At 44.5% G+C, this 16,061-nt stretch overlaps 1 protein-coding gene across 11 annotated transcripts in view; it reads left to right on the top strand.

Moving 5' to 3' along the window:
* The window catches only part of LOC110530889 (guanine nucleotide-binding protein G(olf) subunit alpha), a 147,663-nt gene that overhangs the window by 128,737 nt on the left and 2,865 nt on the right, over positions 1-16,061 (top strand). For all 11 annotated transcript variants that reach the window (XR_005052995.1, XR_005052996.1, XM_036986678.1 and 8 more), the window contains 2 exons: positions 906-1,026; positions 14,876-15,006. Coding sequence is in view for 9 of the 11 variants with exons in the window: in XM_036986678.1 (XP_036842573.1) it covers positions 906-1,026; positions 14,876-15,006 (252 nt within the window). In the remaining 2 variants the exon portion in view is untranslated. The remainder of the gene's footprint in view (positions 1-905; positions 1,027-14,875; positions 15,007-16,061) is intronic.

The following is a 16,061-nucleotide window of genomic DNA, read 5'->3' as shown; positions in this document are numbered from 1 at the left end:
ACAGAGAGTAGCAGCAGCGTAAAAGAGGGGTCTGGGTAGCCCTTTGATTAGCTGTTCAGGAGTCGTATGGCTTGAGGGTAGAAGCTCTTTAGAAACCTCTTGGTCCTAGACTTGGTGCTCCGGTACCGCTTGCTGTGCTGTTGCATAGAGAACAGTCTATGACTAGGGTGGCTGCAGTCTTTGACAATTTTTAGGGCCTTCCTCTAACACAGCCTGGTATAGATGTCCTGGATGGCAGGAAGTTTGGCCCCAGTGATGTACTGGGCCGTTCGCACTACCCTCTGTAGTGCCTTGTGGTCGGAGGCTGAGTAGTTGCCATACCAGACAGTGATGCAACCAGTGCTCTCAATGGTGCAGCTGTAGAAGGATCTTATCTTATCATCTTATCTCCTCCTCTCCTCTCCTGTAGATGTGACCGCTATCATCTTATCTCATCCTCTCCTCTCCTATAGATGTGACTGCTATCATCTTATCTCCTCCTCTCCTCTCCTGTAGATGTGATTGCTATCATCTTATCTCCTCCTCTCCTCTCCTATAGATGTGACTGCTATCATCTTATCTCCTCCTCTCCTCTCCTGTAGATGTGACTGCTATCATCTTATCTCCTCCTCTCCTCTCCTATAGATGTGACTGCTATCATCTTATCTCCTCCTCTCCTCTCCTGTAGATGTGACTGCTATCATCTTATCTCCTCCTCTCCTCTCCTATAGATGTGACTGCTATCATCTTATCTCCTCCTCTCCTCTAGATGTGACTGCTATCATCTTATCTCCTCCTCTCCTCTCCTGTAGATGTGACTGCTATCATCTTATCTCCTCCTCTCCTATAGATGTGACTGCTATCATCTCCTCTCCTCCTCTCCTATAGATGTGACTGCTATCATCTCCTCTCCTCCTCTCCTATAGATGTGACTGCTATCATCTTTGTGGTTGCCAGCAGCAGCTACAACATGGTCATAAGAGAGGACAACAACACCAACAGGCTACGGGAAGCCCTGGATCTCTTCCGCAGTATCTGGAATAACAGGTCTGTGTAGAACCATATATACGAAAGTATGTAGACACCCATTCAAATTAGGAGATTTGGCTATTTCAGCCACACCCATTGGTGACAAGGTGTATACAAATCGAGCACACAGCCATGCAATCTCCATAGACAAGCATTGGCAGTAGAATGGCCTTAATGAAGAGCTCAGTGACTTTCAACGTGGCACTTGTTATAGGATGCCATGCTTTCCAACAACTCAGTTTCGTCAAATTTCTGCCCTGCTAGAGCTTCCCCCGGTCAACTGTAAGTGCTGTTATTGTGAAGTGTAAACGTCTAGGAGCAACAACGGCTCAGCCTGCAAAGTGGTAGACCACACAAGCTCACAGAACGGGACCGCCGAGTGCTGAAGCGCGTAGCTTGTAGAAATCGTCTGTCCTCGGTTGCATCACTACCGAGTTCCAAACTGCCTCTTGAAGCAACGTCAGCGCTGTTTGTCGGCAGCTTCATGAAATGGGTTTCCGTGGCCGAGCAGCTGCACACAAGCCTAAGATCACCATGCACAATAGTGATGAATCACGGTTCACCATCTGGCAGTCCGACAGACGAATCTGGGGATGCCAGGAGAACACTACCTGCCCCAATGCATAGTGCTAACTGTAAAGTTTGGTGGAGGAGGATTAATGGCCTGGGGCTGTTTTTCATGGTTGGGATAGGCCCCTTAGTTCCAGTGAAGTGAAAAATGGAATTTAATAACACATATGGAATCATGTAGTAACCAAAAAAGCGTTAAACAAATCAAAATTATTCAAATAGCCACCGTTTGCCTTGATGATAGCCAAGAGTGTGCAAAGCTATCTCACAACCAGCTTCACCTGTAATACATTTCGATTAGCAGGTGTGCCTTCTTAAAAGTTCATTTGTGGAATTTATTTCCTTCATAATGCGTTTGAGCCAATCACTTGTGTTGTGACAAGGTAAGGGGGTATACAGAAGATAGATCAATTTGGTGAAAGACCAAGTACATCCCCCACCTCTTCGCCCCTCATGGCTGAGGCCATTAGAACGTTCCCTGACATACATGGCTTTGAGGCGGGCCCCCATACCCATAAGTCTTTGCGGACGACCTTATCTTATTTCTAACAAACCCAGAATACTCCCTCCCTCTCTCACTTACAAAACCTATTACAGTATAATAGTTATTTCTCTGGATATTAGTTCAATTTTGATAAAAGTGAAATCTTACCGTTGTCTGTATTTGACCAAGCATAAGTTTCCTTTTAGATGGTCACCTATGGGCTTCACCGTCATAACCCTATGGGCTTCACCATCATAACCCTATGGGCTTCACCATCATAACCCTATGGGCTTCACCATCATAACCCTATGGGCTTCACCATCATAACCCTATGGGCTTCACCATCATAACCCTATGGGCTTCAGCATCATAACCCTATGGGCTTCACCATCATAACCCTATGGGCTTCAGCATCATAACCCTATGGGCTTCACCATCATAACCCTATGGGCTTCACCATCATAACCCTATGGGCTTCACCATCATAACCCTATGGGCTTCACCATCATAACCCTATGGGCTTCACCATCATAACCCTATGGGCTTCACCATCATAACCCTATGGGCTTCACCATCATAACCCTATGGGCTTCACCATCATAACCCTATGGGCTTCAGCATCATAAGCCTATGGGCTTCACCATCATAACCCTATGGGCTTCACCATCATAACCCTATGGGCTTCACCATCATAACCCTACGGGCTTCACCATCATAACCCTATGGGCTTCACCATCATAACCCTATGGGCTTCAGCATCATAACCCTATGGGCTTCACCATCATAACCCTATGGGCTTCACCATCATAACCCTATGGGCTTCACCATCATAACCCTATGGGCTTCACCATCATAACCCTACGGGCTTCACCATCATAACCCTATGGGCTTCACCATCATAACCCTATGGGCTTCAGCATCATAACCCTATGGGCTTCACCATCATAACCCTACGGGCTTCACCATCATAACCCTATGGGCTTCACCATCATAACCCTACGGGCTTCACCATCATAACCCTATGGGCTTCAGCATCATAACCCTATGGGCTTCACCATCATAACCCTATGGGCTTCAGCATCATAACCCTATGGTGTTACATCCACATTGAACTCCAGATACAGACTGATCCAGATACAGATCAGACTCCATCAGCTCTATATCACCCCATCTAGACTGCACCAGTTCAACCCAGATATCTCCTCCCTGTGTTTTAGATGTGGCTCAGATGAAGGAACGTTCCTCCATTCCACTTGGCAGTGTTCAAAACTACACGGTTTCTGGCAGGGGGGTATGAGATACCATATCCTCAATTCACGGGGTTGCATTCCCTTTAGACCCAGAGGTCTGTCTACTGGGTAACTTTACTAACACCAATCTTAGGCAAAGCCATGCTGTAAAGATAACATCAATATTGCTAGCGATGGCCAAGAAATGTATTGCCTTGAAATGGAAAACAGATTCCTCCCCTGCCAGTTGCAATGTGGCTATCAGAAGTTAATAGTTGTATCCCACTGGAGAAAATCACTTGTTGGCTTGAGGAAAAAGTTAGAGACATTTTTACATTATTTGGCAACCTGTTATTGATTATATGGAAAATCTCCCCTCACATCATACTGACAGCATCTCTATATAATCCTCACTGAATGTTTACTTCACTTTACTGCCCTTATGGTCCCCATGGGGACATGTTGTTGCAGTGTCATGTACACGTTCAAAGTGGCGTTTAAATACAAAACGAATTGACAATACAACTTTCATAACAGTTAAATACCGATAAAAAGAGACTGGGTGGATAGGAACATTAACCTGCTGGCCTTACTGAGTGGATAGGAACATTAGCCTGCTGGCCTTACTGAGTCTATAGGAACATTAGCCTGCTGGTCTTACTGAGTCTATAGGAACATTAACCTGCTGGCCTTACTGAGTCTATAGGAACATTAACCTGCTGGCCTTACTGAGTCTATAGGAACATTAGCCTGCTGGCCTTACTGAGTCTATAGGAACATTAGCCTGCTGGTCTTACTGAGTCTATAGGAACATTAGCCTGCTGGCCTTACTGAGTGGATAGGAACATTAGCCTGCTGGTCTTACTGAGTCTATAGGAACATTAGCCTGCTGGCCTTACTGAGTCTATAGGAACATTAGCCTGCTGGCCTTACTGAGTCTATAGGAACATTAGCCTGCTGGCCTTACTGAGTCTATAGGAACATTAGCCTGCTGGCCTTACTGAGTCTATAGGAACATTAACCTGCTGGCCTTACTGAGTCTATAGGAACATTAACCTGCTGGCCTTACTGAGTCTATAGGAACATTAGCCTGCTGGCCTTACTGAGTCTATAGGAACATTAGCCTGCTGGCCTTACTGAGTCTATAGGAACATTAGCCTGCTGGCCTTACTGAGTGGATAGGAACATTAGCCTGCTGGTCTTACTGAGTCTATAGGAACATTAGCCTGCTGGCCTTACTGAGTCTATAGGAACATTAGCCTGCTGGCCTTACTGAGTCTATAGGAACATTAGCCTGCTGGCCTTACTGAGTCTATAGGAACATTAGCCTGCTGGCCTTACTGGGTGGATGGGAACATTAGCCTGCTGGTCTTACTGAGTCTATAGGAACATTAGCCTGCTGGTCTTACTGGGTGGATAGGAACATTAGCCTGCTGGCCTTACTGAGTCTATAGGAACATTAGCCTGCTGGTCTTACTGGGTGGATAGGAACATTAGCCTGCTGGCCTTACTGAGTCTATAGGAACATTAGCCTGCTGGCCTTACTGAGTCTATAGGAACATTAGCCTGCTGGTCTTACTGAGTCTATAGGAACATTAGCCTGCTGGCCTTACTGGGTGGATAGGAACATTAGCCTGCTGGCCTTACTGAGTCTATAGGAACATTAGCCTGCTGGCCTTACTGAGTCTATAGGAACATTAGCCTGCTGGCCTTACTGAGTGGATAGGAACATTAGCCTGCTGGCCTTACTGAGTCTATAGGAACATTAGCCTGCTGGCCTTACTGAGTGGATAGGAACATTAGCCTGCTGGCCTTACTGAGTCTATAGGAACATTAGCCTGCTGGCCTTACTGAGTCTATAGGAACATTAGCCTGCTGGCCTTACTGGGTGGATGGGAACATTAGCCTGCTGGTCTTACTGAGTCTATAGGAACATTAGCCTGCTGGCCTTACTGAGTGGATAGGAACATTAGCCTGCTGGCCTTACTGAGTGGATAGGAACATTAGCCTGCTGGCCTTACTGAGTCTATAGGAACATTAGCCTGCTGGCCTTACTGAGTCTATAGGAACATTAGCCTGCTGGCCTTACTGAGTCTATAGGAACATTAGCCTGCTGGCCTTACTGAGTCTATAGGAACATTAGCCTGCTGGCCTTACTGAGTCTATAGGAACATTAGCCTGCTGGCCTTACTGAGTCTATAGGAACATTAGCCTGCTGGCCTTACTGAGTCTATAGGAACATTAGCCTGCTGGCCTTACTGAGTGGATAGGAACATTAGCCTGCTGGTCTTACTGAGTCTATAGGAACATTAGCCTGCTGGCCTTACTGAGTCTATAGGAACATTAGCCTGCTGGCCTTACTGAGTCTATAGGAACATTAGCCTGCTGGCCTTACTGAGTCTATAGGAACATTAGCCTGCTGGCCTTACTGGGTGGATGGGAACATTAGCCTGCTGGTCTTACTGAGTCTATAGGAACATTAGCCTGCTGGTCTTACTGGGTGGATAGGAACATTAGCCTGCTGGCCTTACTGAGTCTATAGGAACATTAGCCTGCTGGTCTTACTGGGTGGATAGGAACATTAGCCTGCTGGCCTTACTGAGTCTATAGGAACATTAGCCTGCTGGCCTTACTGAGTCTATAGGAACATTAGCCTGCTGGTCTTACTGAGTCTATAGGAACATTAGCCTGCTGGCCTTACTGGGTGGATAGGAACATTAGCCTGCTGGCCTTACTGAGTCTATAGGAACATTAGCCTGCTGGCCTTACTGAGTCTATAGGAACATTAGCCTGCTGGCCTTACTGAGTGGATAGGAACATTAGCCTGCTGGCCTTACTGAGTCTATAGGAACATTAGCCTGCTGGCCTTACTGAGTGGATAGGAACATTAGCCTGCTGGCCTTACTGAGTCTATAGGAACATTAGCCTGCTGGCCTTACTGAGTCTATAGGAACATTAGCCTGCTGGCCTTACTGGGTGGATGGGAACATTAGCCTGCTGGTCTTACTGAGTCTATAGGAACATTAGCCTGCTGGCCTTACTGAGTGGATAGGAACATTAGCCTGCTGGCCTTACTGAGTGGATAGGAACATTAGCCTGCTGGCCTTACTGAGTGGATAGGAACATTAGCCTGCTGGCCTTACTGAGTGGATAGGAACATTAGCCTGCTGGTCTTACTGAGTGGATAGGAACATTAGCCTGCTGGCCTTACTGAGTCTATAGGAACATCAGCCTGCTGGCCTTACTGAGTGGATAGGAACATTAGCCTGCTGGCCTTACTGAGTCTATAGGAACATTAGCCTGCTGGCCTTACTGAGTGGATAGGAACATTAGCCTGCTGGTCTTACTGAGTGGATAGGAACATTAGCCTGCTGGCCTTACTGAGTGGATAGGAACATTAGCCTGCTGACCTTACTGAGTGGATAGGAACATTAGCCTGCTGGTCTTACTGAGTGGATAGGAACATTAGCCTGCTGGCCTTACTGAGTCTATAGGAACATTAACCTGCTGGTCTTACTGAGTCTATAGGAACATTAGCCTGCTGGTCTTACTGAGTCTATAGGAACATTAGCCTGCTGGTCTTACTGAGTGGATAGGAACATTAGCCTGCTGGCCTTACTGAGTCTATAGGAACATTAGCCTGCTGGCCTTACTGAGTGGATAGGAACATTAGCCTGCTTCAAGAACTTTTCAATAAATTTGAAAGTTTCTTCAAGTGCAGTTGCAAAAACCATCAAGCGCTATGATGAAACTGGCTCTCATGAGGACCGCCACAGGAATGGAAGACCCAGAGTTATCTCTGCTGCAGAGGATAAGTTCATTAGAGTTAACTGACACTCATGAGGACCACCACAGGAAAGGAAGACCCAGAGTTATCTCTGCTGCAGAGGATAAGTTCATTAGAGTTACCAGCCTCAGAAATTGCAGCCTAAATAAACGCTTCACAGAGTTCAAGTAACAGACACATCTCAACATCAACTGTTCAGAGGAGACTGCGTGAATCAGGCCTTCATGGTCAAATGGCTGCAAAGAAACCACTAGTAAAGGACACCAATAATAAGAAGAGACTTGCTTGGGCCAAGAAACCCGAGCAATGGAAATTAGACCGGTGGAAATTTGTGCTTTGGTCCAAATTAGAGATTTTTGCTTCCAACTTCCATGTCTTGGTGAGACGCGGTGTGGGTGAACGGATGATCTCTGCATGTGAATTTCCCGCCGTAAAGCATGGAGGAGGAGGTGTGATGGTTTGGGGGTGCTTTTCTGGTGATACTGTCAGTGATTTATTTAGAATTCAAGGCACACTTAACCAGCAGCAGTACGCCCATCCCATCAGCTCCAGGATGTGTAAGGGCTATTTGACCAAGAAGGAGAGTGATGGATTGCTGCATCAGATGACCTGGCCTCCACAATCACTAGACCACAACCCAACTGAGATGGTTTGGGATGAGTTGGACCGCAGAGTGAAGGAAAAGCAGCCAACAAGTGCTCAGCATATGTGGGAACTCCCTCAAGACTGTTGGAAAAGCATTCCAGGTTAAGCTGGTTGAGAGAATGCGAAGAGAGTGCAAAGCTGTGATCAAGGCAAAGGGTTGTTATTTTAAATATATTTTGATTTAACACTTTTTTTGGATACTACATGAATCCATGTGTGTTATTTCATAGTTTTGATGCCTTCACTATTATTCTACAATGTAGAAAATAGTAAAAATAAAGAAAAACCCTTGAATGAGTAGGTGTTATAAAACCTTTGACCAGTTCTGTACTGATATAACCCTAACCCTCTATCCCTGGGCTTCTTTCACCATATCTGGAATAACAGGTCTGTTTAGATCTATATTTAAGCAATAAGACACGAGGGGGTGTGATATGTGGCCAATATACCACGGCTAAGGGTTGTTCTTAGGTACGATGCAACGCCTTTTTGCTATTATAAACTGGTTTCCAATGTAATTAGAGCAGTAAAAATAAGTGTTTCGTCTTACCCGTGGTATACGGTCTGATATACCACGGCTGTCAGCCAATCAGCATGCAGAGTTCGAACCACCCAATTTATAAATACTGATATAACCCTAACCCTCTTCCACAGTACCTAGAATAACAGGTCCGTTTATAACCCTTCATATGTCCATACAACACAGGCTGTATAAAGTAAGTAAGTTGCCTTGTCCAAGCCAGGATGGCCCATAGGGGATGAGCCTACAGATGTAGGATCTTAATTTGAGCCAGTTTGCTGTAGCAGGAAAATAATCTTGCTTCAACAGGAATTGTGAATTATTATGTTGATTGTAATTAATGGACATTTTATGTCGGGGTTGATACATTTTTCGTTAGGGCAAATCAAGTCTGACAATTTTCAATTGGATAGCTATTTTGTGATATCCAATTACGATCTTGTTTCATCACTGCAACTCACCAATGGGCTTGGGAGAGGCGAATGTCGCGTCATGCGTCCTCCAAAACACACTTCTTAATACCCACCCCCTTAACCCGGAAGCCAGCCGCACCAATGTGTCGGAGGAAACACGTTCAACTGACGACCGAAGTCAGCCTGCAGGCATCCGGCCCGCCACAAGGTGTCGCTAGAGTGCAATGAGCCAAGTAAAGCCCCCCCGGGCCAAACCCTCCCCAAACACGGGACGACGCTGGGCCAATTGTGCACCGCCCTATGGGACTCCCGGTCACAGCCGGTTGTGACACAGCCTGTGGGATCGAACCCGGGTCTGTAGTGGCGCCTTAGACCGCTGCGCCACTCAGGAGGCCCCTTTAGAAGCCTTTAAAACCTCAAATATACTACAAATTAGCATTGTCAGCAACAAAAGAGTGATCAAATGAAGGTCCTCCACCTGTATCTCCTGTTTGAATTACAAGTGCACTCCCTGGACAGGACACTAGTCTACTGCAGGGCCTTACCCTCAATCCATCTCCAGCCAAGCAGATCAGCCAATCCATCTCCTGCCAAGCAGATCAGCCATTCCATCTCCTGCCAAGCAGATCAGCCAATCCCTCTCCTGCCAAGCAGATCAGCCAATCCATCTCCAGCCAAGCAGATCAGCCAATCCCTCTCCTGCCAAGCAGATCAGCCAATCCCTCTCCTGCCAAGCAGATCAGCCAATCCCTCTCCTGCCAAGCAGAACAGCCAATCCCTCTCCTGCCAAGCAGATCAGCCAATCCATCTCCTTAACACTAAGAGCCAAGCAGATCAGCCAATCCATCTCCTTAACACTAAGTGCCAAGCAGATCAGCCAATCCACCTCCTTAACACTGAGTGCCAAGAAGATCAGGTCACATTTTTAGTCTTTGATATGACTTGACCAGGGATCGAACTCCCAATCTTCCAATCCAAGGGCGTTATTTTCGGCTGGCACAATTGTCAAACGCACGCTCGTTTGCAATTTCGACCTGTTAAAGCCGTCACTCTTCTAGTTTAAAAGCCGAGCTGCAGGATTGGTTAATTACCGGTCTTATATGAGCTCGCTTGCACTGAGGTGGGAATACCTGAGGTGTGCACTTAAAAACATGAGCCAAGGTGCCAATTTCAGTATGCTGCCGTTGGGAATATTTAAGACCAACCAAAATCTGGTTTTAGTGGTAAAGTGGTTGGTTATGGCAGGGATTTTGACAACGGAAGAGCAGCCTATCCAGCCCTGATGCACATTGCCCATAATGCACATGGAACCAGGGAGATTAGCCTTTTCTGCCCGTAAACATCGTATTTAGAAACATAAAAATGAATGATTTTGTTCCCATTCCGTTTCATTTGATTAACAACCAAGCCTTGCCTCCTCTCCTCTCCTCTCAATGACAGGCTGTTTTTTTTGTCCTGCCCAATGCATTCACCAAGTAGCCACTCCCGAGTGGCGCAGCGGTCTAACGCACCTCATCTCAGTGCTTGAGGCGTCACTACAGACACCCTGGTTCGAAATCCAGGCTGTATCACAACCGGGCTGTGATGTGTGTAAAACCCCTCCATCTAGACTATATGTCCATCATGGAACATAAACCATGTAGACTATATGTCCATCATGGAACATAAACCATGTAGACTATATGTCCATCATGGAACATAAACCATGTAGACTACATGTCCATCATGGAATATAAACCATGTAGACTACATGTCCATCATGGAACATAAACCATGTAGACTACATGTCCATCATGGAACATAAACCATGTAGACTATATGTCCATCATGGAACATAAACCATGTAGACTATATGTCCATCATGGAACATAAACCATGTAGACTATATGTCCATCATGGAACATAAACCATGTAGACTATATGTCCATCATGGAACATAAACCCCACCATGTAGACTATATGTCCATCATGGAACATAAACCATGTAGACTATATGTCCATCATGGAACATAAACCATGTAGACTATATGTCCATCAGGGAACATAAACCATGTAGACTATATGTCCATCATGGAGCATAAACCATGTAGACTATATGTCCATCATGGAACATAAACCATGTAGACTATATGTCCATCATGGAACATACACCATGTAGACTATATGTCCATCATGGAACATAAACCATGTAGACTATATGTCCATCATGGAGCATAAACCATGTAGACTATATGTCCATCATGGAACATAAACCCCTCCATGTAGACTATATGTCCATCATGGAACATAAACCCCTCCATGTAGACTATATGTCCATCATGGAACATAAACCATGTAGACTATATGTCCATCAGGGAACATAAACCATGTAGACTATATGTCCATCAGGGAACATAAACCATGTAGACTATATGTCCATCATGGAACATAAACCATGTAGACTATATGTCCATCATGGAACATAAACCCCTCCATGTAGACCATATGTCCATCAGGGAACATAAACCATGTAGACTATATGTCCATCATGGAACATAAACCCCTCCATGTAGACTATATGTCCATCATGGAACATAAACCATGTAGACTATATGTTCATCATGGAACATAAACCATGTAGACTATATGTCCATCATGGAACATAAACCATGTAGACTATATGTTCATCATGGAACATAAACCATGTAGACTATATGTTCATCATGGAACATAAACCATGTAGACTATATGTTCATCATGGAACATAAACCATGTAGACTATATGTCCATCATGGAACATAAACCATGTAGACTTTATGTCCATCATGGAACATAAACCATGTAGACTATATGTCCATCATGGAACATAAACCATGTAGACTATATATCCATCATGGAACATAAACCATGTAGACTATATGTCCATCATGGAACATAAACCATGTAGACTATATGTCCATCATGGAACATAAACCATGTAGACTATATGTCCATCATGGAACATAAACCCCTCCATGTAGACTATATGTCCATCATGGAACATAAACCATGTAGACTACATGTCCATCATGGAACATAAACCATGTAGACTATATGTCCATCATGGAACATAAACCATGTAGACTATATGTCCATCATGGAACATAAACCATGTAGACTATATGTCCATCATGGAACATAAACCCCTCCATGTAGACTATATGTCCATCATGGAACATAAACCCCTCCATGGAGACTATATGTTCATCATGGAACATAAACCATGTAGACTACATGTCCATCATGGAACATAAACCATGTAGACTATATGTCCATCATGGAACATAAACCATGTAGACTATATGTCCATCATGGAACATAAACCCCTCCATGTAGACTATATGTCCATCATGGAACATAAACCCCTCCATGGAGACTATATGTCCATCATGGAACATAAACCATGTAGACTATATGTCCATCATGGAACATAAACCATGTAGACTATATGTCCATCATGGAACATAAACCATGTAGACTATATGTCCATCATGGAACATAAACCCCTCCATGTAGACTATATGTCCATCATGGAACATAAACCCCTCCATGTAGACTATATGTCCATCATGGAACATAAACCATGTAGACTATATGTCCATCATGGAACATAAACCATGTAGACTATATGTCCATCATGGAACATAAACCCCTCCATGTAGACTATCTTGTCCGTTTACCAAAGACACGCTCCTCCAAACATTATTCAGTCCTATAAGGCCACATCAACGGCAGTCCTAGGCTTTATCTTGCTTATTGAAAACATGCCTCACACATACAATACCCTTTACAGGAGCCTAGGCTTTATCTAAAACATGCCTCACACATACAATACCCTTTACAGGAGCCTAGGCTTTATCTAAAACATGCCTAACACATACAACACCCTTTACAGGAGCCTAGGCTTTATCTAAAACATGCCTAACACATACAATACCCTTTACAGGAGCCTAGGCTTTATCTAAAACATGCCTAACACATACAACACCCTTTACAGGAGCCTAGGCTTTATCTAAAACATGCCTAACACATACAATACCCTTTACAGGAGCCTAGGCTTTATCTAAAACATGCCTAACACATACAATACCCTTTACAGGAGCCTAGGCTTTATCTAAAACATGCCTCACACATACAATACCCTTTACATGAGCCTAGGCTTTATCTTGCTTATTGAAAACATGCCTAACACATACAATACCCTTTACAGGAGCCTAGGCTTTATCTTGCTTATCTAAAACATGCCTAACACACACAATACCCTTTACAGGAGCCTAGGCTTTATCTAAAACATGCCTAACACATACAATACCCTTTACAGGAGCCTAGGCTTAATCTAAAACATGCCTAACACATACAATACCCTTTACAGGAGCCTAGGCTTTATCTAAACTATGCCTCACACATACAATACCCTTTACAGGAGCCTAGGCTTTATCTAAAACATGCCTAACACATACAATACCCTTTACAGGAGCCTAGGCTTTATCTAAAACATGCCTCACACATACAATACCCTTTACAGGAGCCTAGTATTTTATACTGAGGAGAAGTGTGACGCATAAACATCTATACTTGTTGAAGCCAATGTCAGCATATTGAGCAAACACTGGATATTTTTTTTTTTACTGTATCAATCCACAATGGACTAGGACGAGAATATTCCCGTGCCCCCAGCCAAATTGGAGATGACAATGCTAATGCCGTCAATAACCTACAGAACTGGAAATGAACCGTCTTCAGCCATGGAACACGTTGATCGGCCAGTGAGTGGCCAAGCCTTCGTCACACCTTACAACTCTATTAGTCATTAAAAGCCAAACTTTCACGCCAACGGCAGCTATTACACTCATAATAATGGCTGTGAAAAATAGCAAAAATATTTCTGACGCACCCTTGACCTACAGTGGTTCCCTCCTTTTAAATGTTGCGTCGTATTGCAGCACACCTTGCAGCATTCTGTGGCACTGCAAGTGCTTTGGTTTACAGTCACATTAGGTTTGTTAAGATAAAGCCCCCGGAGTGAGACTAAAGACTTATACGACACAGAACAGTACAGCTTTAGAATCTACAGAATCATTTAAAGTTACTAGACTACCCGAATATGCCCATGAATCTTACACAGTTACATTTTTATGCTAGAACTGACAGTACAGGACTAGTCTAAAGCACCCCCACACCATCACACCTCCTCCTCCATGCTTCACGGTGGAAACCACGCATGCGGAGATCATCTGTTCACCTACTCTGCGTCTTACAAAGACACAGTGGTAGGAACCAAATATCTCTCATTTGGACTCATCAGACCAAAGGACACATTTACACTGGTTGAATGTCCATTGCTTGTGTTTTTTGCTCTAAGCAAGTCTCTTCTTATTATTGGTGTCCTTTAGTTGTGGTTTCTTTGCAACAATTCGACCATGAAGGCCTGATTCACTCAGTTTCCTGTGAAGCATTTATTTGGGCTGCAATTTCTGAGGCTGGTAACTCTAATGAACTTATCCTCTGCAGCAGAGGTAACTCTGGGTCTTCCTTTCCTGTGGTGGTCCTCATGAGAGCCAGTTTCATCATAGCGCTTGATGGTTTTCCAGACTGCACTTGAAGAAGCGTTCAAAGTTATTGAAATGTTCCTCAGTGACTGACCTTCATGTCTTAAAGTAATGATGAACTGTTGTTTCTCTTTGCTTATTTGAGCTGTTCTTGCCATAATATGGACTTGGTCTTTTACCAAATAGGGCTATCTTCTGTATACCACCCCTACCTTGTCACAACACAACTGATTGGCTCAAACACATTAAGAAGGAAATAAATTCAACAAATTGACTTTTAACAAGGCACACCTGTTAATTGAAATGCATTCCAGGTGACTACCTCATGAAGCTGGTTGAGAGAATGCCAAGAGTGTGCAAAGCTGTCATGAAGGCAAAGGGTGGCTACTTTGAACAATCTCAAATGCAAAATATATTTTGATTTGTTTAACACTTTTTTTGGTTACTACATGATTCCATATGTGTTATTTCATAGTTTTGATGTCTTCACTATTATTCTACAATGTAGACAATAGTAAAAATAAAGAAAAACCATGGAATGAGTCCGTGTGTCCAAACTTTTGACTGGTACTCTATATTTTAATTACACAGTCAAGTCTTTATCCTGGACCTGACATTTTTTAATGTTTGTTTGTTTGTTGTTAATCTCCAGATGGTTACGCACTATATCGGTCATATTATTTCTGAACAAGCAGGACATGTTGGCTGAGAAGGTATTAGCTGGAAAATCCAAAATCGAAAACTACTTCCCTGAATATGCCCGCTACACCTTACCCAATGAAGGTAGGCAGCTCACCACACCACATTAACCCACACCATCCCACACCACATTAACCCACACCATCCCACATCACATTAACCCACACCATCCCACACCACATTAACCCACAGCATCCCACACCACATTAACCCACACCATCCCACACCACATTAACCCACACCATCCCACATCACATTAACCCACACCATCCCACATCACATTAACCCACACCATCCCACACCACATTAACCCACACCATCCCACACCATATTAACCCACACCATCCCACACCACATTAACCCACACCATCCCACACCACATCACATTAACCCACACCATCCCACACCACATCACATTAACCCACACCACATTAACGCCACACCATCCCACACCACATTAACCCACACCATCCCACACCACATTAACCCACACCATCCCACACCACATTAACCCACACCATCCCACACCACATTAACCCACACCATCCCACACCACATCACATTAACCCACACCATCCCACACCACATTAACCCACACCATCCCACACCACATTAACCCACACCATCCCACACCACATCACATTAACCCACACCATCCCACACCACATTAACCCACACCATCCCACATCACATTAACCCACACCATCCCACACCACATTAACCCACACCATCCCACACCACATTAACCCACACCATCCCACACCACATTAACCCACACCATCCCACACCACATCACATTAACCCACACCATCCCACACCACATCACATTAACCCACACCATCCCACACCACACCACATTAACCCACACCACATCACATATCCCACACCATCCCACACCACATCACATGAACCCACATCACATTCACCCACACCATCCCACACCACATCATCCCTCACGACACCTCACCACACCACCCCTCACCACAAACCCCTCACTACACCATACCACACCAGGCTCACTACGCCATACTACACCATACTACACCATACCACACCATGCTCACTACGCCATACCACACCGTACTACACCATACCACACCATGCTCACCACACCATACCACACCATGCTCACTACGCCA

This window comes from Oncorhynchus mykiss, chromosome 8, assembly GCF_013265735.2.
Source record: "Oncorhynchus mykiss isolate Arlee chromosome 8, USDA_OmykA_1.1, whole genome shotgun sequence".
Taxonomy (NCBI): domain Eukaryota; kingdom Metazoa; phylum Chordata; class Actinopteri; order Salmoniformes; family Salmonidae; genus Oncorhynchus; species Oncorhynchus mykiss.
The sequence above is the reverse complement of the archived record's forward strand: the minus strand, read 5'-3'. Positions and strand labels throughout refer to the sequence as shown.